The sequence below is a fragment of the Delphinapterus leucas genome, chromosome 20, assembly GCF_059928025.1.
Source record: "Delphinapterus leucas isolate spDelLeu-1000000601 "Yukka" chromosome 20, BTC_Dleu_Yukka2, whole genome shotgun sequence".
Lineage (NCBI taxonomy): Eukaryota > Metazoa > Chordata > Mammalia > Artiodactyla > Monodontidae > Delphinapterus > Delphinapterus leucas.
The window spans coordinates 43,000,349-43,024,903 of record NC_143148.1 but is presented as its reverse complement, the minus strand read 5'-3'; the positions used below and the strand labels follow the sequence as shown (position 1 = coordinate 43,024,903).

The window sequence follows — 24,555 nt, the reverse complement described above, 5'->3', positions numbered from 1 at the left end:
ATATTCTTAAAGTGACGAAAGAGAAAAACCTACAACCAAGATTACTCTATCCAGCAAGGATCTCATTCAGATTCGATGGAGAAGCCAAAAGCTTTTCAGACAAACAAAAGCTAAGAGAATTCAGCACCACCAAACTAGCTTTACAACAAATGCTAAAGAAACTTCTCTAAGTGGGAAACACAAGAGAAGAAAAAGACCCACAAAAACAAACCCCCCAAAATTAAGAAAATGGTAATAGGAACATACATATCAATAATAACCTTGAACGTAAAGGGATTAAATGTCCCAACCAAAAGACACAGACTGGCTGAATGGATACAAAAACAAGACCCATATATATGCTGTCTCCAAGAGACCCACTTCAGACCTAGGGACACATACAGACTGAAAGTGAAGGGATGGAAAAAGATATTCCATGCAAATGGAAATCAAAAGAAAGCTGGAGTAGCAATACTTGTATCAGATAAAATAGACTTTAAAATAAAGACTGTTACAAGAGATAAGGAGGAACACTACATAATGATCAAAGGATCAATCCAAGAAGAAGATGTAACAATTATAAATGTTTATACACCCAACATAGGAGCACCTCAATACATAAGGCAAATGCTAACAGCCAAGAAATCGACAGTAACACAATAATAGTAAGGGACTTTAACACCCCATTTACACCAATGGACAGATCATCCAAATAGAAAATAAATAAGGAAACACAAGCTTTAAATGACACAATAGACCAGATACATCTAATTGATATTTATAGAACATTCCACCCAAAAGTGGCAGAATACACTTTCTTCTCAAGTGCACACGGAACATTCTCCAGGATCTATCACATTTGAGGTCACAAATCAAGCCTCAGAAAATTTAAGAAAACTGAAATTGTATCAAGCATCTTTTCTGACCAAAACACTATGAGATTGTAAATCAATTACAGGAAAAAAACTGTAAGAAACACAAATACATGGAGGCTAAACAGTGTGCTACTAAATAACCAAGAGATCACTGAAGAAGTCAAAGAAGAAATTTTAAAAATACACAGAAACAAATGACAATGGAAACATGATGACCCAAAACCTATGGAATGCAGCAAAAGCAGTTCTAAGAGTTATAGCAATTCAGTCTCACCTCAAGAAACAAGAAAGGGGCTTCCCTGGTGGTGCAGTGGTTAAGAATCCTCCTGCCAATGCAGCGGACACAGGTACAATCCCTGGTCCAGGAAGAACCTACATGCTGTGGAGCCACTAAGCCCATGTGCCACAACTACTGAACCTGTGCTCTAGAGCCCACGAGCCACAACTACTGAAGTCCATGCACCTAGAGCCCATGCTCCGCAACAAGAGAAGCCACCACAATGAGAAGACAGCACACTGCAACGAAGAGTAGCCCCTGCTAGCTGCAACTAGAGAAAGTCCGCATGCAGCAATGAAGACCCAACACAGCCAAAAAAAATAAAATAAAATAAGTTAAAAAAAAAAAAGGGAAACAAGAAAAATCTCAAATAAACAATCTAACCCTACACTTAAAACAACTAGAGAGGGCTTCCCTGGTGGCGCAGTGGTTGAGAGTCCACCTGCTGATGCAGGGGACACGGGTTCATGCCCCGGTCCGGGAAGATCCCACATGCCGCAGAGCGGCTGGGCCCGTGAGCCATGGCCGCTGGGCCTGCAGGTCTGGAGCCTGTGCTCCGCAACGGGAGAGGCCACAGCAGTGATAGGCCCGCGTACCGCAAAAAAAAAAAAAAAAAAAAAAAAAAAAACAACTACAGAAAGAAGAACAAAGAAAACCCAAAGTCAGTAGAAGGAAAGAAATCATAAAGATCAGAGCAGAAATAAATGAAATAGAAATGAAGAAAACAATAGCAAAAATCAATAAAACTAAAAGCTGGTTCTTTGAGAAGATAAACAAAATTGATAAACACTTAGCCAGACTCATCAAGAAAAAAAGGGAGGGCTTCCCTGGTGGTGCAGTGGTTGAGAGTCCACCTGCCGATGCAGGGGACACGGGTTCGTGCCCCGGTCCAGGAAGATCCCACATGCCTCGGAGCAGCTGGGCCCGTGAGCCATGGCTGCTGAGCCTGCGCATCTGGAGCCTGTGCTCCACAACAGGAGAGGCCACAACAGTGAGAGGCCCGTGTACCGCAAAAAAAAAAAAAAAAAGAAAAAAGGGAGAGGACACAAATCAATAAAATAAGAAATGAAAAAAGAGAAATCACAACTGACACTGCAGAAATACAAAGGATTGTAAGAGACTACTACAAACAACTATATGCCAATAAAATGGACAACCACGAAGAAATGGACAAATTCTTGGAAAGGTACAATTTTCCAAGACTGAACCAGGAAGAATTAGAAAATATGAACAGACCTATCACAAGTAATGAAATTGAAACCGTAATTAAAAATCTTCCAACAAACAAAAGTCCAGGACCAGATGGCTTCACAGACGAATTCTACCAAACATTTAGAGAAGAGCTAACACCGATCCTTCTCAAACTCTTCCAAAAAATTGCAGAGGGAGAAACACTCCCAAATTCATTCTACAAAGCCACCATCACCCTGATACCAAAACCAGAAAAAGATATCACAAAAAAAGAAAATTATAGACCAATATCACTGATGAACATGGGTGCAAAAATCCTGAACAAAATACAAGCAAACAGAATCCAACAGCACATTAAAAGGATCATACACCATGATCAAGTGGGATTTATCCCATGGATGCAAGGATGCTTCAATATATGCAAATCAATCAATGTGATACACCACATTAACAAATTAAGGAATAAAAACCATATGATCATCTCAATAGATGCAGAAAAAGCTTTTGACAAAATTCAACACCCATTTATGATAAAAACTCTGCAGAAAATGGGCATAGAGGGAAACTACCTCAACATAATAAAGGCCATATATGATAAACCCACAGCAAGCGGGTGGGTTTGTCATTGGTGAAAAACTGAAAGCATTTCCACTAGGATCAGGAACAAGACAAGGATGTCCACTCTCACCACTCTTATTCAACATAGTTTTAGAAGTCCTAGCCACAGCAATCAGGGAAGAAAAAGAAATAGGAAAAGAAGAAGCAAAACTGTCACTATTTGCAGATGACATGATACTATACATAGAAAATCCTAAAGATGCCACCAGAAAACTGCTAGAACTAATCAATGAATTTGGTAAGGTTGCAGGATACAAAATTAATGCACAGAAATCTCTGGCATTCCTATACACCAACAACAAAAAATCAGAAAGAGAAATTAAGGAAACACTCCCATTTACCATTGCAACAAAAAGAATAAAATACCTAGGAATAAATCTGCCTAAGGAGGCTAAAGACGTGTACTCTGAAAACTATAAAACACTGATGAAAGAAATCAAAGATGACATAAACAGATGGAGAAATATACTATGTTCTTGGATTGGAAGAATCAATATTGTGAAAATGACTATACTACCCAAAGCAATCTACAGATTCAATGCAAACCCTACCAAACTAGCAATGGCATTCTTCACAGAATTAGAACAAAAAATCTTACAATTCGTATAGAAACACAAAAGACCCCGAATAGTAAAAGCAATCTTGAGAAAGAAAAACGGAGTTGGAGGAATCAGGCTCCCTGACTTCAAACTATACTACAAAGCTACAGTAATCAAGACCGTATGGTACTGGCACAAAGACAGAAATATAGATCAATGGAACAGGATAGAATGCCCAGAGATAAAGCCATGCACATATGGGCACCTAATTTATGACAAAGGAGGCAAGAACATACAATGGAGAAAAGACAGCCTCTTCAATAAATGGTGCTGGGAAAACTGAACAGCTATACGTAAAGAATGAAATTAGAACACTACCTAACACCATACACAAAAATAAACTCCAAATGGATTAAAGACTTAAATGTAAGACCAGACACTATGAAACTTTCAGAGGAAAACATAGGAAAAACACTCTTTGACATAAGCCACAGCAAGATCTTTTTTGACCCACCTCCTAGAGTAACATAAATAAAAACAAAAATAAACAAATGGGACTTAATTAAACTTAAAAGCTTTTGCACAGCAAAGAAAACCATAAACAAGACAAAAAGACAACCCTCAGAATGGGAGAAAATATTTGCAAATGAAACAACAGACAAAGGATTAATCGCCAAAATATACAAACAGCTCATGGAGCTCAATATCCAAAACACAAACAATCCAGTTAAAAAATGGGCGGGGGCTTCCCTGGTGGCGCAGTGGTTGGGAGTCCGCCTGCCGATGCAGGGGACGCGGGTTCGTGCTCCGGTCCGGGAAGATCCCACATGCCGCGGAGCGGCTGGGCCCATGAGCCATGGCCGCTGAGCCTGTGCGTCCAGAGCCTGTGCTCCACAGTGGGAGAGGCCACAACAGTGAGGCCCGCGTAAAAAAAAGAAAAAAATGGGCAGAAGACCTAAATAGACATTTCACCAAGGAAGGCATACAGATGGCCAAGAGACACATGAAAAGATGCTCAACATCACTAATTATTAGAGAAATGCAAATCAAAACTACAATGAGGTATCACCTCATGCTGGTCAGAATGGCCATTATCAAAAAAGCTATAAACAATAATGCTGGAAGGGGTGTGGTGAAAAGGGAACCCTCCTACACTGTTGGTGGGAGTGTAAACTGATACAACCACTATGGAAGACAGTATGGAGGTTCCTTAAAAAACTAAAAATGGAACTACCATATTACCCAGCAATCCCGCTACTGGGCATATACCCTGAGAAAACCATAATTCAAAAAGAGACATGCACCCCAATGTTCATTGCAGCACTATTTACAATAGCCAGGATATGGAACCAACCTAAATGTGCACTGACAGATGAACGGATAAAGAAGATGTGGTATATATATATACACTGGAATATTACTCAGCCATAAAAAGAAATGAAATTTAGTTATTTGTAGTGAGGTGGATGGACCTAGAGTCTGTCATACAGAGTGAAGTAAATCAAAACGGAAAAACAAATACCGTATGTTAACGCATATATGTGGAATCTAAAAAGATAAAAATGGTACTGATGAACCAGGTTGCAGGGCAGGAATAAAGAGGTAGATATAGAGAAAGGACTTGATGACATGGGGTGGGAGGGTGAAGCTGGGGCGAAGTGAGAGTAGCATCGACATACATACACTACCGAATGTAAAATAGTTGGCTGGTGGGAAGCAGCAGCATAGCACAGGGAGGTTGGCTCGGTGCTTTGAGATGACCTACAGGGGTGGGATAGGGAGGATGCGGGGGAGGCTCAAGAGGGAGGGGATATGGGGACATATGTATGCATATGGATGATTTGCTTTGTTATGCAACAGAAACTAACACCGTATTGTGAAGCAATTATACTCCAATAAAGATGTATTAAAAAAGGAAAAAAACAGTCTTATCTGAACTTACTATTTTCCAGAGTGTCTAATCCAGAACCTATCAATCAAAACCAGAAAGAACAACTTCAGGATCTCCCTTTGGATATAAAACCCAGGCCTGAGAAGACAAAAGTGTCCAAACAGAAGAATCCAGGAACCATTCTGTTAGAGATGCAAACAATTCTCTTGATTCCCAATTTCCACCTGGACCCCGCTAACCTGTATTCTGTAGGCCCTGCAACAGCCTTTACTTTCACACCCTTATACACAGTAGCTGAGAACACCAAAGCCGATTTATCTGCCCTCCTCAATAACATAGTGACAGCAAGACAAAACATCACCAACAAGTCTTTAAAAATTTAAAGAGCCTGATAAAGTCCTCCATTCGGCATCTGCCATGAAGAAAATCGCCTCTGGCGTGTGCCTCTGTTGTGCTTCCCCCTTTCCCAGACACCTCCTGTACAAACACCCCTCCCCATGGTTTCCCCTCAGCTGCTTGCAGGAGGGTGCTAGGGCCCCTTGCTGGGGGAGCTGGAGGAAGGGGAACCCCTTAAATTCCTATGAGCAAAACTAAGGAGCTGTTCTTCGAGCACATTAAGGATCAAAGCCTGAGATCTGAAGCCTTGGCAAGAATACAGCCACCTGTGGGCCTGGGTGGGCCTGAGCAGGGAGGCCCTGGATAGCAGTGCCAGGTGCTATGCACACTGGGCTGAGCCTGCCTGTGACAAGGCAGATGTCAGGACTGGCCCGGGAAGATCAGGTCCCCAAACGGGTGCTACAGAAAAGGAAGGATTCTGAACCATTGTAATTAATACAGGAATTCGGGTGGGGGCTGGGGAGGCAGTAAAGAATAAGGAAGAAAAAACACTTATATTCTCACCAAACCAAATTAACCAATGTTGGCAATTTAACTTCTTAGCTTCTAGTCTTTTTCCTATGCATAACTTTTAAAAAATTATACAACTAGTGTCTTTTTGTATAATAAAAAAGAACATTGTGATTAAAGCAAAAATCCTTCTTGGACTTCCCTGGTGGTGCAGTGGTTAAGAATTCACCTGCCAATGCAGGGGACACGGGTTCAAGCCATGGACCAGGAAGATGCCACATGCCACAGAGCAACTAAGCCCGTGTGCCACAACTACTGAGGCTGCGCTCTAGAGCCCACAAGCCACAACTACCGAGCCCACGTGCCACAACTACTGAAGCCCGCGTGCCTAGAGCCCATGCTCCGCAACAGGAGAAGCTACCGCAATGAGAAGCCCGCGCACCGCAACGAAGAGTAGCCCCCGCTCGCTGCAACTACAGAAAGCCCGCACGCACAGCAGCGAAGACCCAACGCAGCCAAAAATAAATAAATTTATTAAAAAAAGCAAAACTCCTTCTTGATTTCTACTTAGCCATTCCCATCTTTGCCTTCAAAGAGGCAAATGCTCTGAGGTGTATTTATGTCCTCCTCCCTGTATTTTAAAAATACCTTTACGTGGGTTTCCCTGATGGCGCAGTGGTTGAGAGTCCGCCTGCCGATGCAGGTTCGTGCCCCGGTCCGGGAAGATCCCACATGCCGCGGAGCGGCTGGGCCCATGAGCCATGGCCGCTGAGCCTGCGCGTCCGGAGCCTGTGCTCCGCAATGGGAGAGGCCACAATAGTGAGAGGTCCGCGTACCGCTAAAAAAAAAAAACTTTACGTAAATGTTATAGTCCTATGACTTGCTTTTTCCAATACAATCATATATTTCTGAGAATTGTCCAAGTTGGTATACAGGAAATTTACTCCTTTATCGCCTCCAACATATATATATATATATATATATATATATTTTTTTTAATTAATTATTTTTTTGGCTGTGTTGGGTCTTTGTTGCTGCATGCGGACTTTCTTTAGTTGCGGCGAGTGAGGGCTACTCTTCGTTGCTGCGCCCAGGCTTCTCATTGCAGTGGCTTCTCTTGTTGCAGAGCATGGGCTCTAGGCGAGCGGGCTCTAGAGCGCAGGTTCAGTAGTTGTGGCGCACGGGCTTAGTTGCTCCGCGGCATGTGGGATATTCCCGGACCAGGGCTCGAACCTGTGTCCCCTGCATTGGTAGGCGGATTCTTAACCTCTGCACCACCAGGGAAGTCCCTCCAACACATATATAAACCACACTTTGTTGGTGAGCGTATCAATAGCCAATACCAACAGTCAGCACTTAATAGTATTCCTCTCTACCAGAAACTATTCCAAGTCCTCTAGGTGTATTAACCCCTTGAATTCTTACAAGGACCTAGGAGGACATAGGGATAAGTCAAATAAATTCCTCATCAACACACAGCTGGTAAGTGGCAGGGTGGGATTTGGGGCCCAAGTCAGAGGCCAAACTTCAGGCTCTTACCCACTACACCATCCAGCCTGCACTTGGGTTGCTTCCTAGTTTTCTGATCGTGCAAACAAGGCCTCAGTATTGTATCAGTTAGCCATTGCTGGGTAGCCAAGCATTCCTAAAACGTTGTGGCTTAAAGCAACAACAGTTTGTTATTTCTCACGATTCCGTGGGTTGACAAGATGGTTCTTCTGATCTTACCTGGACTCACTTAGTGGCTGTAGTCAGTTGGCAGCTTGGTGGGATGGCCCACGATGGCCTCACTCACATGTCTGGAGCCTCAGTTGTGATGTCTGGCCCTCTTTTTCCAGCTGAACTTTGTCATATGATGGTGGAAATGTTCCAAGAAAGTAAGTGCGGGAGGTCTCCTGAGGCCTCACTCAAAACTTGGCAATAGTCACTTGTGTTGCATTCTATTGGTTAAAGTGAGTCAAAAGACCAGTTCAAATTCAAAGGGTGGGTAAAGAGACCCCACATTTTGAAAGGAGGGACTGCAGAGAATTTGTGGCCATTTTTAATCCACTGAAGTAACCATCCTTATATGTATTCCTGGTGCATAGGGAGTGTGTGTGTCTCTAGGTTGTGTACCAAGAAGTGGAATTGCTGGGACTGGATTTTTCAATTTCAGTTTTTTAACTACTCGCAGAGTTGGTTTAATTGATATATAATTCACATACCATAAAATTCACCATTTAAAAAAATTTTATTTATTTATATTTTTGGCTGAGTTGGATATTTGTTGCTGTGTGCAGGCTTCCTCTAGTTGCGGCGAGCGGGGGCTACTCTTCATTGCAGTGCATGGGCTTCTCATTGCAGTGGCTTCCCTTGTTGCGGAGCACAGGCTCTAGGTGGGCGGGCTTCAGTAGTAGTGTCTGGCTTCTTAAACTTAGCATAATGCTTTCAAAGGTCATTCACATTGTAGCATGTATCAGGATGTCATTCCGTTTTTTGGCTGAATAATATACCATTCGTTTAGCCATTCATCAGTTGATGGACATCTGTGTTGTTTCTGCTTTTGGGCTACTATGAATAATGCTGCTATGAACATTCATGCATGAGTTTTTGTACAAACACATTTTCAGTTCTCTTAGATATGTACCTCAGAATGGAACTGCTGGGTTATATGGTAATTCTATGTTTAATTTTTTGATGAACTGCCAAAACGTTTTCCACAATGGCTGGACTATTTCACATTTCTGCCAGCAATGAGTGAAGTTTCCAATTTCTCCATATCTTTGCCAACACTTGTTATTTTCCATTTTAAAAAAATTAGCCATTTAAAAAAATAGCCATCCTAGTGTGCGTGAAGTAGTATCTCGTGATTTTGATCTGCATTTCCCTAATGTCTAGTGATGTTGAGCACCTTTTCATGGGCTTGTTGTCCATTTGCAGGTCTTCTTCGGAGAAAAGTCTGTTTGAATCCTTTGTCCATTTTTTTTTTTTTTAGTAATACTTGCTCATTGGTTTATTTATTTATTTATGTAAATTTATTTGTTTTTTGGGTTTTTTTGGCTGTGTTGGGTCTTCGTTGCTGTGTGCTGGCTTTCTCCAGTTGTGGTGAGTAGGGGCTACTCTTTGTTGTGGTGCGCGGACCTCTCACTGTCGTGGCTTCTCTTGTTGCAGAGCATGGGCTCTAGGCACGCGGGCTTCAGTAGTTGTGGCACGTGGGGTCAGTAGTTGTGGCTCGTGGGCTCTAGAGCTCAGGCTCAGTAGTTGTGGCGCATGGGCTTAGTTGCTCCGCGGCATGTGGGATATTCCTGGACCAGGGCTCGAACCCGTGTCCCCTGCATTGACAGGTGGATTCTTAACCACTGTGCCACCAGGGAAGCCTCTTTGTCCTTTTTTTTTAGGGGGCGGTGTATGCGGGCCTCTCGCTGTTGTGGCCTCTCCCGCTGCGGAGCACAGGCTCCGGATGCGCAGGCTCAGCGGCCATGGCTCACGGGCCCAGCCGCTCCACGGCATGTGGGCTCCTCCCGAACCGGGGCATGAACCCGTGTCCCCTGCATCGGCAGGCAGACTCTCAACCACTGTACCACCAGGGAAGCCCCCCTTTGTCCATTTTTAAAATGGGTATTTGTCTTTTTATTGTTGAGTTGTAAGAATTCTTTATATATTCTAGACCCTAATCAGATATATGATGTTCAAATATTTTCTCCCATTCCGTGGGATGTCTTTTCGCTTTCACAATGTCCTTTAAAGCACAAAAGTTTTTATTTTGATGAAGTCCAATTTATCTATTTTTTTCTTTGGTTGCCGATGCCTTTGGTGTCATATCTAAGAAATTGTTGCCTAATCCAAGGTCATGAAGATTTACACCTATGTTTTCTTCTAAGAGTTTTACAGTTTTAGCTCTTACATTTAGGTTTTCAATCCATTTTGATTTCGTTTCTGTAGATGGTGTGAGCTAAGAGTTCAGCTTCATTCTTTTAGATATTCTGTTGTCCCAGTACCATTTGTGGAAAAGACTATTCTTTCCCCATTGAGTGGTCTTGGGACCTTTGTTGAAAATCAGTTGCTACCGTTATAATATCAAATAGTAAGAATGATAGCATCCTTGCCTTGTTCCTGGTTTGGGAATAGTTCTATTGTTTCACTATTAGGTTTTGTTTCAGGACTTCCCTGGTGGCACAGAGGTTAAGAATCTGCCTGCCCATGCAGGGGGCACAGGTTTGAGCCCTGGTCCGGGAAGATCCCACATGCTGCGGAGCAACTAAGCCTGTGTGCCACAACTACTGAGCCTGCTCACCTAGAGCCCATGCTCTGCAATAAGAGAAACCACCGCAATGAGAAACCCGTGCACCGCAACGAAGAGTAGCCCCCGCTCGACACAACTAAAGAAAGCCCGTGCACAGAAACAAAGACCCAATACAGCCAAAAATAAATAATAAATAAATTTTTTAAAGAAGTTTTGTTTCATATGGGGAGATATATCAAGAGCAGGAATTTCCCTTTAGTTCTGGTTTACTACTGTTTAATCATAAATAAGTATGAGTTTTATCACCTACTTTTTCATGCCGGTATTGAGATGATCACATTTTTCTCCTTTAACCACACAGTGTGGTATACTACATAAATCGATTTTTTTTGCTGTTGAAATGCCCCTGCATTCCTGGGATAATCAATTGCAGTTATTTTCTGCTTTGAGTTCCTCTTCTAGTTCCCTGTCTTAGAATATGCTTTGGAGGGGCAATGGCATTTCCTGTCTGGGGTCCTCATCAAAAACTCCAGTTTCTTAGCTGAATGTTCTCCGGAAGCTTGGATTTGCTCATTAGTGACTCGGGGTGGGGGGGTGGCAAAGAGGCTCAAGGGCAAAGCCACTGCTTTAGGCTGTGTGAGTATTTGCTACAGAGGAGCCAGGTGGGGGGGCACGTAGCAGTCTCCCAAAGTCACCTACTCTTGTCCTTAAGCAACAGAATTCAAATTTTCTATCCTTATCTGTAAAGTTTATTCTGTCTCATAAACATTTTTTCCTGTGAAAAGTATGACTTTAATCATTCTGGGACTTCCTTAGTGGAGCAGTGGTTAAGAACCCACCTGCCGGGCTTCCCTGGTGGCGCAGTGGTTGAGGGTCCACCTGCCGATGCAGGGGACGCGGGTTCGTGCCCCGATCTGGGGGGATCCCACATGCCGCGGAGTGGCTGGGCCTGTGAGCCATGGCCACTGAGCCCGAGCGTCTGGAGGCTGTGCTCCGCGACAGGAGAGGCCACAGCAGTGAGAGGCCCGTGTACCGCAAAAAAAAAGAACCCACCTGCCAATGCAGGGGACAGGGGTTCAAGCCCTGGCCTGGGAAGATCCCACATGCCGCGGAGCAGCTCAGCCCGTGCACCACAACTACTGAGCCTGTGCTGTAGAGCCTGCGAGCCACAACTACTGAGCCCGTGTGCCACAACTACTGAAGCCCACACACCCTAGGGCCCACATGCCGCAACTACTGAGCCCGTGTGCTGCAACTACTGAAGCCCGTGCGCCTAGAGCCCGTGCTCCACAAGAGAAGCCACTGCACTGAGAAACCCGTGAACAACAACGAAGAGTAGCCCCCACTCACCACAACTAAAGAAAGCCCGCGCACAGCAACAAAGGCCCAACACAGCCAAAATAAATAAATAAAATAAAAAAGGTAATTAAAAAAAATAATTCTGTGTTTTGAGCGCTTTCTATATGCCAGGCCCTGTGCTCAGTGCTCTTTACACATTATTAACAATAATTCCAGCTACCATTTACTGATCCTTTACTGAGTTCTAGGCACCGTACTAATTGTTCTATAAAAGTATTACATTTAATCCTCTTAACCTCCCTATGGGGTAGATATTATCATCTCTTATTTACAGATGAGGAGACTGAGGCTGAGAGAGGCTAACTTGCCAATGGTCATAAGACAGAGCAGGGGTTCAAAATCAGTTTGTCCCATTGCAGAGCCTGTGCCCTTAACCACCGCTGTACATGCTATGGGTAATTAATTAGCTTTGTCAACCCAAACTCCCATGATCAGTATTAAGTACTGACAGTTCCCTGTGACCAGCGCGTGACGGAGCATTGCCAAGTGTGATTGGCTGGAGTCTGTGTGGTCTGATTAGTCTCAGTGTCAGGCCGTGACATTTGCTCACAAGAGGTGGTCTGCAGTAACAGCTCCCTTAGGGAAATTAGTGTGGGCATTTTCAAAAAAGCTTTTAAAAAATAACAGCTTTGAGATGTAATTCATCTACCATACAATTCCCCAATTTAAAGTGCACAATTCAGGAAATTCCCTGGTGGTCCAGTGGTTGGACTCTGCACTTTCACTGCCAAGGCCCAGGTTCAATCCCTGGTCCGGGAACTAGGATCTCGCAAGCCATGAGGCACAGCCAATAAAATAAAAGAAAAGGTTTAAAAATAAATTAATGAAGTACACAATTCAGTATTTTTTGTATAGTCTCAGACTTGAATAATCACCATAATCAATTTTAGAACATTTTCATCACCCCCAAAAAGAAGCTCTGAACACATCAGTAGTTATTCCTCATTTTCTCCCAAACTCCCGACTACCGGGCAACCATCAATCTGCCTGTCTCTACAGATTTGCCTATCCTGGATATTTCATATAAATGGAATTATATAATATATGGTCTTTAGTAACTGGATTATTTCACTTTGAATAATGTTTTCAAGGTATATCCATGTTATAGCATATGCCAGTACTTCATTTCTTTTTATTTTCAAGTAATACTCCATTGTATGGATACACCACATTTTGTTTATCCATTCATCAGTTGATGGATACTTTTTGGCTATTGTGACTAATACTGCTATGGATATATAGAGAGACGTTTTTAGGTGGACATATGTTTTCAATTCTCATGCTTCATTTTTTATGTGGCATTACTTATTTTAAGGCAATCTTTGCCCATGTCCAATTCAACCTTTTACAAGTGAAAATGCTCAAGAACAACCCATTTTAAGGAACAGCTGAAAAATGTGCTGGCAGTGGGTTCACTTACCAACTACAAGTATGTGAATGAGGTGGAAATGGTTTCCCAAGCAGGGATCACCTGTTCTGTGTTCAGGGGCTGTTAACTGCACCGCGGATTAAGTCAGAACCTGGCATACCAGAGGCCCAGTTACCTTTGAGGTAGAACCCCCTCTGGCCCTTGTAGCTCATCCTAGCGATTCCAGAGTTGTTAGGCTTCGTTCTGCTCCCGCTGCAATCCTCCCCATCTAGTAACGGCAATTCAGTGCAGGTGCTCAGGCCATAAACTTTGAGGTGATCCTTTTCCCCTCTTTTCTTTCTCTCACATATCAATCCAGCAAATCCTGTTGGTTTTACCTTCAAAATATATCTAGAATCTGACCCCCTTTCACCCTGGATTATGGCAATGGTCTCCACTGGCTCCCTGTTTCTGCCTTTGTCCCCAATTTGTTCTCTCCACGGCAGCCAGATGACATCACTGCTCCTCTGCTCAAAACCCTACTATAGTGTCCATCCTCCTCAGTCCCTGCAAATGATTACAAGGCTCCATGAGCTCTGACCCCCATTATCTCTCAGATTTCTTCTCCTACTTCCACCTCATTCATTCCTTTTAGCAGCCAGGCCTTGAAACTGTTCCTCAAGCTTGCCAAGTATACTCCTGCCACAGGACCTTTGGCCATGCCGCTCCCTCTGCCTGTCACAGATCACATTTCTCCCTCAGATAGCCACAGGGCTCCCTCCCTCATGTCCTTCAAATCTTAGCTCAACTTCCACTGAGGCCTTCCCTGATTCCCTATTGAAAGCTGCACCCCCATCACACACTACTTTCCAACTCCCTCACCCTGCTTTATTTTTTACCTTTGCACTTACCACTTTCTAATGTATCTTTTTATTTATTTTTATTTTTAAAATTTATTTATTTCATTGCACTGTGTCTTAGTTGTGGCAGGTGGGCCCCTTAGTTTGCGGCACATAGGTTCCTTAGTTGTGGCATGCAAACTCTTAGTTGCAGCATGCGGGATCTAGTTCCATGGCCAGGGATCGAACCTGGGCCGCCTGCACTGGGAGCGCAGAGCCTTAACCACTGCGCCATCAGGCATGTCCCCTATATACAGTTTTAAAAATGTTTATTGTTCTTCCTTCCTCCTACACTGCCATCCCCACCCCTGCCATGTCAGCACAAGGAGGGCAGAGATTTTTGAGTATTTTGTTCCAGACTGTGGAACAGTGCCTGGCATGTAGCAGATGCTCAATAGATATTTAACCAAGCTGCACGGTTGGCTCAGCCCATCCCAAGTTGCTCCCTTTCCTCCACTCCTCTCTCCTGATGCAAATAGGTCTTGGGGACTCTCTGGTTCTTTGCTCCCTGCCCCAAAATCTCAGGCCAACTAATCTCTGACATGGAGGTAGTGTCTGAAAGTTCCTTTCAAGCTGCACTTTGGGTAACATTGACATTCGAAAGGCCTCACATTTGTGTTTATCATCTGTCTCTCCTGTGGGCATGCCAGGTACACAGGAGTGACTCAGACTATCACATCCGGAGCTTCCTGCTGAGGAAGAGGCCCTGGGGTTCTTGCTGCATAAATTTCTGTGGACTAGAACTTGGGCTCATTCATTCATTCACAGGCAGATCCACGTTTCAGGGGGCTGAACAAGGTACAACTGGGGAGGTCCCCTTAAGGAAAAAAACCTCACAAAACTTCAAGTAAAATAATTAGATACCTAAATTAGTATTTATTTAGAATAAGAAAATAAATCACTACAAACCACAAATTTAAAAAAAGTGATAAATACCACAAACATCACAAACATTCAGAAAATATTATTTTTATTAATTGATGGTGTCAACACCTTTCTCTGATACCTTTTTTCATGCATTTTTTGGCTGCAAACTCTTCAGTCATCTCTTCATATGACAATGATTTTATAATATTCCCTGTTGAGTTTCCTTCTCATTTTTGATGAGTGAAGTTTTATTCTTCTACATATATTAAAATTTTTAATGTATTTTTATAATTAAAAAATGAGTAAAATTTTAGAGCTTCCCTGGTGGCACAGTGGCTAAGAATCCGCCTGCCAATGCAGGGGACAGGGGTTCAAGCCCTGGTCCGGGAAGATCCCACATGCCGTGGAGCAACTAAGCCCGTGCGCCACAGCTACTGAGCCTGTGCTCTAGAGCCTATGAGCCACAACTACTGAGCCCACGTGCCACAACTACTGAAGCCCACACGCCTAGAGCCTGTGCTCCACAACAAGACAAGCCACTGCAATGAGAAGCCTGCACACTGCAACGGAAGAGTAGCCCCTGCTCACCACAACTAGAGAAGGCCCACGCACGGCAACGAAGACCCAACACAGTCAAAAATTAATTAATTAACTAATTAATTTTTAAAAATGAGTAAAATTTTAGATTGTCAAACTTGGGAAAACGCCTACCAGATTTCTTTCATATGTAAGCTGAATAATTTCAGGGCGCTTTGCATTTTCTTGTGCAGTGACTAATCTTTTTCTTTTTTTTCAATCAAACAATTTTAATCAAGTTAATAGTAAGCAGTAACGGTGCAATTACACAAAAAGCCCCATATTTTACATGTTTAAATTGTTTTTCATTGTCTTTACTTGTAAGGTATCAAAGGTGGGACCCACTCCTGAATCTTCTTTCTAGTGGTGGAATAAGGTATATATTGTTGTGGAGTGCCACTCATGTTGAATTTATGGTTTGTCCAAATGAATGTACAAGCAATAGGTGATTTTCTTGTTGGAGGATCATGAGTCATACAGTGAAGTCAATGATGCCATTCAGGGGGCACCATGCTTCCATCCACATCCCAGAATGTGTTTTTGCCATTCATTTCAGTAGTATATATAACCCACTGGTGATAGCCAAAAAACTGCTTGCTGTCTTCATAGTATTTATTTCCATTTTTGTCTTCCCCCACTAATGTACCAACCCTCACATCATTTGTCCTGAAGAAAATCTGTAAATAGCCATGGAGGCTGCCCTGGCCACTGACCTGCTGCAGCCCACGCTTAGTGACTAATCTTTGAATTGATTATACTCATTAACCAGTTGAACACTGATGTCCTCGTATGCATGTTATAAATTTTAGGTTATTTTCATCAATGTCTTTCTATTATGTCAAACAGCAAGAGATTTAAACACAGAAACTCTGATAAATTTTATTTCACCAGATCCTCATATAGAAGAGAAATGTATGGTGTATTTGTATGTATATGCTGTGTATCAGTTAATTATTATTGTGTAACAAACTGCCCCAAAATCCAGTTCTTAAAACAACAAATATTTTATTCACTTATGTTTCTGTGGGTCAGCAATATAGACCAGGATCAGGTGGATGGTTCTTCTGCTAGGGATCAGTCATGCAGTGATAGTCATCTTGTGGCTGGACTGAGGCTGGATGGACTGAGATGGCCTCACTCTTATGTCTGGTGGTTGGTGTTGGCTCTTGGTTGTTGGGTTCCTCTCTCCATGTGGTCTCTTATCCTCAGGAAAGCTGGTTTGGGCTTCTTTTTTTTTTTTTTTTTTTTTTTGCGGTACGTGGGCCTCTCACTGTTGTGGCCTCTCCCGTTGCAGAGCACAGGCTCCGGACGCGCAGGCTCAGCGGCCATGGCTCACGGGCCTAGCTGCTCCGCGGCACATGGGATCTTCCCGGACCGGGGCACGAACCCGTGTCCCCTGCATCGGCAGGCGGGCTCTCAACCACTGCGCCATCAGGGAAGCCCTGGGCTTCTTTATACAGCAATGGGAGAGCTTCTTTATATGGTAAACACTGAGAGCAGAAGCTGCAAGGCCTCTTGAGGTCTAGGCTTGAAACTCCCACATCATTTCTGCCACATTCTATAGGTCAGAGCAAGTCACAAGGCCAGCCCCAGACAAGAGATGGGGACAGACTCCACATCTTGGAAAGAGCAACAATGTCACACTGCAAAAGGCATTTGTGCAGTGACATGAAGAATTACTGTGAACATCTTTCCAAATGATCTACTACATATTGCGTTACTGAGTATATTCTTGACAGGAAAGCACTTCTGTTTTGGCTACACAGTGATGAGAACTAAAATTGTCTGCTTACCATTTTATACGTCTGATGAATGGAAGAATTTCCCACAGGCTAGCTTCTGCTTCTCTACATTTGAAATCTTGTTTTCTCTACCACCACATACTTCCAGTGCCAGATGCCATAGGATTTGCTCATATCGCAATAGAACCTCTGGCCTTGCGACCTTACATTACAACATTGGACAGCTGTAGTATTTCTGGAAACCACTACTGTACCAGGAAGGCTAACACTAACTTAACTATACACGGAAGTTACTACAAACCACATAAACATATCTCAGTAAACCCAACTCAACTTCCTCTTAGTGACTGTATCCCCCAGATGCCCAGGTCTATGCCAATGCCACCCAACAGGAGCAACAGTACAACAGAGGTGAAGTCAGCGTGGAAAGAAACAGAAAACTTAACCAATTACAGTTAAAATATCTTACTTTTGTAAATTTTCAAAAAAACATATGACCATGTGAACAGAGATCACTAGGGCCCTTTCCTGGGTCTTAGGAGGGGCTTGTGTTAGTGGGCTTGAATTTAAGCTTCATTAGTTTCTTGGTAAATACCTGTGGTAGGCAAGATAATCACCCCTCCAAAGATGTTTACATCCTAATCCCTGGAACCTGTGACTATGTTACTTTTCAAGGCAAAAGGGACTTTGCAGATGTGATGAAATTAAGGATATTAAGAAGGTAAGATTATCCTAGATTATCTGGGTCAGCCCAATGTAATCACAAAGGTCTTTATTCATGAAAGAGGGAGGGCCTGAGATGGGGAAGGAGATGTGATGATAGAAGCCATCAGAATGATGCCCTGTGAGGAAGACTCAATCAATCATTGCTGGATTTGAGGATGGAAGGGAGTCATCATGCAAAGAATGTGGGCAGCCTCTAGAAGCTGGACAAAGTAAGGAGATGAGTTCTCCCTGACAGCTTCGCTGGCAAGAATGCAGCCCTGCCAACACCTTGCTTTTAGCCAGGTGAGACATGTTTTTTTTTTGGACTTCTGATCTCCTGAACTATAAAATAATAAATTTGTTCTAAGTCACCAAGTTTGTAGTAATTTGTTACAGAAGCAACAGAAAACTAATACAATACACTTCTGCTTTCATTCATTCAGCAAAACTATATCGAATACATTCTATTTGATAGGTAATAAGCACCGGAGACCCTGGAGTGAATAACTAGATGATGTCCCTGTCCTCATGGAGTTTATATTTTAATGGGAGAAAACAGATAAAAAATAAACAAAGAAAAATGTAATATGTCAGGTGGTGTTGACTGCTGTGGAGGAGTCCAAAACAGGGTAAGAGAGCTAGAAATTGATGGAGCTTGGGGTTTGGGTGGGGATGGAGTAGTGGGCTCTAGATGACCAGGGAAGGCTTCTTCAATGAAGTGACATCTGAGCAGACACATGAAGTGAGTTATGTGAGTCTCTGGGGAAGACTATTTACACAGAGAGGAGAGTAAGTACAAAGGGCTTGAGATAAGAAGCCAATTAGTTTATTTAAGGGACAGAAAAGAGGCTACAGTGGCTGAAACAGGGTGAACAAGGGGGAGAGAGGAGAGGGCCAAATCATGTGGGGTCTTGAGGCCACAGTAAAGATTTTAACTTTTACTCTGAGTGAAGTGTGAAGTCCCTGGAGTCCTTTGAGCAGAGGAGTGATGGGATTTGACTTAAACTCTAAAAGGATTGCTCACTGCTGGCTGGAGAACACAGTGGAGGGGAGCCAGGATGGAAGCAGAGAGACCAAGGTGGAGGCCCCTGCAGTAATCCAGGCAAGCGATGATGCAGTTTGGCGCAGTGTGGTAGCAATGGAGGTGGTAAGTATAGGCGTCTGGATACATGGTAAAATGATATATAATTTGCTGAAGGATTAGATGAGAAAAAGGGAGGAGTCAAGGAACTCCAAGTTTTTTGGCATGAGCAATTGGAAGAATGGAGGTGACATTTACAGAGATGAAGGCTGTGAAGGGGAAGGTATAGTGGCAAGAGCGGTGTTTCAGTTATCTATTGCAGCAAAAAAAAAAAAAGCGCAAACTTAGTAGTTTAACAGCAATTTATGATTTCTCTTGACTACATGGGTTGGCAATCTGGCAGTTCTTCTGCTAATCTTGCCTGGGATCAGTCACGTGGTTGAGTTATCTGATAGCCCATTTGGGGCTGGAAGGTCCAAGACGGCCTCCTCTATATGGCTGGAGCCAGGACCAGCTGCTGGCTGGGGTGCCTCACTCGGCTCTCCACGTGGGCTCTCATTTTTAGTGAGGCTAGCCTGGACTTCTTTGCCATGGTGGCCTCAGTGTTCCAGAATGGGAGAGTAAAAGCCGCAAAGCCTCTTATGGCTTAGGTTCTGGAATTCATACTCCATCACTTTCTACTGATCAAAGCCAAGATACAAGGCCAGCCCAGGTTCAGGGGTGGGGAGTGTGTGTGAAGAAATTAATGCTCACACTGCAAACAGGCACAGACACAAGTGAGGTGTGATTCACTGGGACTATTATTATAACAACTACTACAACGACGAATTAGTTTGTGGGCACATTAAGTCTGAGATACCTCTTAGACATCTGGGCAGAGATGTCGAGTAGGCAGTTGGATAAATGAGTCTGGAATAGAGGAGATGGGTTCAGGCTAGGGATAGTATAAATTTGGAAATAATCCTATAGTAATTGGATCCATGAAATTGCAGGAGATAAACAAGAGAGGGAGTGTAGATAGAGAAAACGTTTTAAGAACTAAGTCCTGATGCATTTCAACCTTAAGAGGCTGGGCAGGTGAGAGACCAACAAAGTCAACTAAGGAGATAAGAGAAAATGGAGGAGAGAGTGCCATTCTGGAATTAGGGAAAGAAAGTTTTGTAAGGAGCAAGGAGTAACTTAATGGAGTCAAATTCTGCAGCTGATAGGCTGAGCAAGATTAGCACTGATAAACCGCCACTCCATTTCCTACAGTGGAAATCACTGGTGAGCTTTATAAGACACATTCTGGTGAACCGCTGGGGCAAAAGCTTGATTGCAGTTGGTAAAAGAAAAGATGAGACACACGGTGACACATGTTCAGACAAGCTTTTCAGGAGTTCTGCTGGGAAAGGGAGCAGAGAAATGAGATAAAAGCAAGAGGGAGACGTAGGGTCAAGATAGGAATTTTTTCCCAACATTTTATTAATGAAAAATTTCAAACACAACAAAAAGTTGAAAGAATTTTATACATTGAACACATAGACCCACCACCTGGATTCTCCTGCTAACATTTTCCTATACTTGCTTTATCACATATATGTCCATCTATCTATCTATCCAGCCCCAAGATAGGTTTTAATTTTTTTTTAACACTGACACATTACAGCAAGACTGAAGGTTTCTGGGAAAATTCAGTGGATGGAGCAGACTGACGATGCAGGAGCAAGTTAGGGGAAGCATTGTGAACACAACGGCCTGAGTGGGAAAGAAGGGCTGGGATCTAGCGTTAAGTAAGGGGTTGGCCTTCAAAAAGGAGCATAGACAGAACAGGCATTGTTACAGGAATGAAAGCAGGGCACAGGGGCATAGATGCTGGAAAGTAGGTGCGTGAGGGTGTGGGAGCTTGTGGAAGTTCTCGTCTAATGAAGTCATCAGCTGAAAGTGAACACAGGGGGCAGAGGAAGTGTTGTAAATTAGAAGAGAAAGGAAGGGGCTTCCCTGGTGGTGCAGTGGTTAAGAATCCGCCTGCCAATGCAGGAGACACGGGTTTGAGCCCTGGTCCGGTAAGATCCCACATGCCACGGAGCAACTAAGCCCACGCGCCACAACTGCTGAGCCTGCGCTCTAGAGCCCACAAGCCACAACTACTGAGCCCGCGTGTGTAGAGCCCATGCTCCGCAACAAGAGAAGCCGACGCAATGAGAAGCCCACACACCGCAACGAAGAGTAGCTCCCGCTCGCCACAACTAGAGAAAGCCTGCATGCAGCAACGAAGACCCAATGCAGCCAAAACAAATAAAATAAATAAATTTATATTAAAAAAAAAGACGAGAAAGGAAAAAGGTGTGAAATAACCTTCTAGGAGAGTGGGAGGATGAATGGTCTAAGAAATACAGGAAGATTGCCAAGTGACCCTCGGGGGGGTCCATCTGAAGTTAATGGTCAGGCATTTGAAACAAGACAAGTTTTTGAGTTTTCCTCAGCCCTATTCAGCTGCGTGGGTGCAGGTGCAGGGTCAAAGAGTTGGATTTAACAATTTTTTTTTCCAAGTGAATACAGCAGAGGGGCAAAGAAGTTGAGGATGTACATAAAAGAATGACAGTAATGCTGGACCATGGAATTTAAGCCACACAAAGAAGGAAGTGAGGAAATGATAAGGGTAAGAGACAATGGAAAGGTGGTGGGATAAATGGATGGCAGGTTCCAAAAGGGTCAAAGAATTGCTGGAGTTGGAATAGTAGAAGAGTGGGCTGGAGTTAGAGGTGGAAATTAGCAAGCAGGATGCTTGAAACTGAGATTATGGAGGGGCTGAAACTATTGGAAGGATAAGGTCAAGGCTATGGCCATGGGAGTGAGTGGCTGAGGTGAGGTAGAAGAAAAGTTTATTGGGGAAAAAAAGATCAGGGAACTGAGCAGTTTTTAAAAACAGCTTTACTGAGATATACTTCACATATCGTATAATTCATCCGTTGAAAGTGTACAATTCAATGGTTTTTAGCATATTTACAGAGTTGTGCCAATCCATCACTAAAATCAATTTTCAAACATTTTTATTACTCCCCAAAGAAACCCATACCCCTTTACTATCAATTCCTATCTCCCCACATTCCCCAGCCCCAGGCAGCCACTACTCTACTTACAGTATCTATGGATTTGTCTCTGGACATTTTATATCACTGGAATTTTATAATATGCGGTCCTCTGTGACCGGCTTTTTTCACTTAGCATGATGTTTTCAAGGGTCATCTTCATGGTTAATACTGGAATGATTAAAAAATTATGATTTTTGGTGTTGGACAGAAGGACAGTGATCCAGAAGTTAAAAACCTTCACGGAAAGAGGAGTGGCCCAGTGTCTGTAGATGTCTGCCATAAGGAGGGGAAGAGGACAGTACAGTCTGATGAAATCAAAGTCAGCTCAGATAAAGAGAGGCTTTACTCCGGGGAGTCCAATGAGAGAAGATGACAAGGCTGGCTATAAGGAACCAGAACCAGAAAGTCAAGAACCAAAGTTGTGCCCCCAGGGCTACCAGGGTCTCTCATGTCTGCCTCTCCTCTGGCCACCCCTTCCCTCTCCCTCACCTCACCCGCCATGGCCTCTGAAGCTCCGACACTCCACAACCTTTCCTTTCATGCATGTTACGTTGTCATCTAATTGAGTTTATCTCCAGGTCCTAAATTTCCAGGACAGGGAGTATGAGTGGTTTGACCCAGCTGGTGTCCCCCTGGATCTGTTGTCCATTCCCGGTTCAGTCAGTCATGGCCTGAGTGGTCATGGTGGGGTCATGAGACAACACGGCAGCTCAGACAGTGGGTTGAGATCCTCTCAGAACTGATGTGACTGAGGAGAAAAGGAGCAATCTCACTGGCTCCCTGAGGAAGCACAAACACCAGAGAAGAAGGCTGGGCAGCTGTGCTCAGACGTCCCCGGTGATGCTGCAGTGGAGCTCAGTGCTCCATGCTGCCTGCGGGATACCCTAGCCTGGGGAGCAGTTTCTGGCTCTGCCACAACTCCCCATCCATCCTGGCAAGAAACCCTCACTGCTCCCACACACTCACCCGGGCATGCAGGATTCTGCCTTGATGCCTGAGAAAGCCTGACTAATACGCTTTTCTCTCACAAACCAGTGCTGGGGGATTTGCTGAGGCCTTTTCCTCTCATTTCACAGAAACTTCAGGAGAGAGAAATTGAGGTCAGGCCAACCACAACCCTGCCAAAGCCCCTGAGCTGATTCTCATGGAGAAGACAGTGAGAGAGAGAGGAAAATAAGAAAAGAGGAAAGGACTCTCCAAATTTGGGGTGGGGGGAGGGGTGTTGAGGGTTATTTTTAGAAAGTATTATGATTAAACAATAAATATACGACTCCAGCCAGTTCCAGCTTTCCACGTGGGAGAAGGGAAATGCCCAACTCCAGTCCACCCTAGCCGTCATGTCCCCAACCAAGGGGGGAACAACTGAGAAGCACTTGAAGTTCACAGTCCAGATGTACTGGCTCATGAAAAGACTAAGACTTAATCATGGGACTAGGACAGAATGCTTCTCCAAACCCCACACCCTACCACCTCATAGCCTATTTACAGGAGTTCCTTCTACCCAATACATCATGTCTATATATATATATATAGTCTCAAACTAGAAGGCAAAAACATAGTTTGAGGGACTTCCCTGGTGGCACAGTGGTTAGGAATACGTCTGCCAATGCAGGGGACACGGTTTCAATCCCTGGTCTGGGAAGATCCCACATGCCGCGGGGCAACTAAGCCCATGCGCCACAACTACTGAGCCCACATGCCACAACTACTGAAGCCTGCGCACCTAGAGCCCGTGCTCCGCAACAAGAAGCCACCGCAATGAGAAGCCCAAGCACCGCAATGAAGAGTAGCCCCAGCTCGCCACAACTAGAGAAAGCCCGTGTGCAGCAACGAAGACACAACGCAGCCAAAAATAAAAATTAATTTTAAAAAAAGTAAATGGATGGAGAAAGATATACCATACTAACAGTAATCAAAAGAAAGCAGGGGTAGCTATATTGATTTTGGACTTCAGAGCAAGGAAAGTTATCAGAGATAAAGAGGGGCATTGCATAATGATAAAGGGATCAATTCTCCAAGAAAATATAACAATCCTTACCATATAGATCCTAACAACAGAGCATCAAAATATGTGAGGCAAAAACTGATAGAAATGTAAAGAGAAATAGATGAATCTACTATTATAGCTGGAGACTTCAACATTCCTCTATCAGAAATAGGTCCAGCAGGCAGAAACTCACTAAGGACATAGTTAAACTAAGCAACACCAACAATCACCATCAATATGATAAATATCTATAGACTACTTCACCCAACAACAGCAGGATATATATTCTTCTCAAGCTCCTATGAAACATTCACCAAGACAAACCACATTCTGGGCCATAAAACACACCTTACTAAAATTAAAAGGATAGAAATCACACAATGTCTGCTTTCAGACTCCACGGAATTTAACAAGAAATCAATAATAGAGAGACAGCTGGAAAATCCCCAAGTACTTGGAGATAAAACAACACACTTCTCAATAACACACACGTCAAAATTCAAGATAAATTTTAAAACATTTTGAACTAAATGAAAATG

The 24,555-nt window shown here is 43.5% G+C and overlaps 1 protein-coding gene and 1 pseudogene across 3 annotated transcripts in view; both read right to left on the bottom strand.

Moving 5' to 3' along the window:
• The window catches only part of CDH3 (cadherin 3), a 98,070-nt gene that overhangs the window by 60,363 nt on the left and 13,152 nt on the right, over positions 1-24,555 (bottom strand). The window contains exon 3 of one of the 3 annotated variants that reach the window (XM_089902404.1): positions 6,865-7,054. The exons of 1 other annotated variant lie outside the window; for it this stretch is intronic. In XM_089902404.1, coding sequence (XP_089758530.1) covers positions 6,865-7,054 — 190 coding nt within the window. Of the gene's footprint in view, positions 1-6,864; positions 7,055-24,555 lie in introns of those variants that run through there. One more of the 3 variants, XM_089902405.1, reaches the window with a different exon arrangement.
• LOC111179604 (NADH dehydrogenase [ubiquinone] 1 alpha subcomplex subunit 12 pseudogene) lies at positions 9,751-16,230 on the bottom strand (annotated as a pseudogene).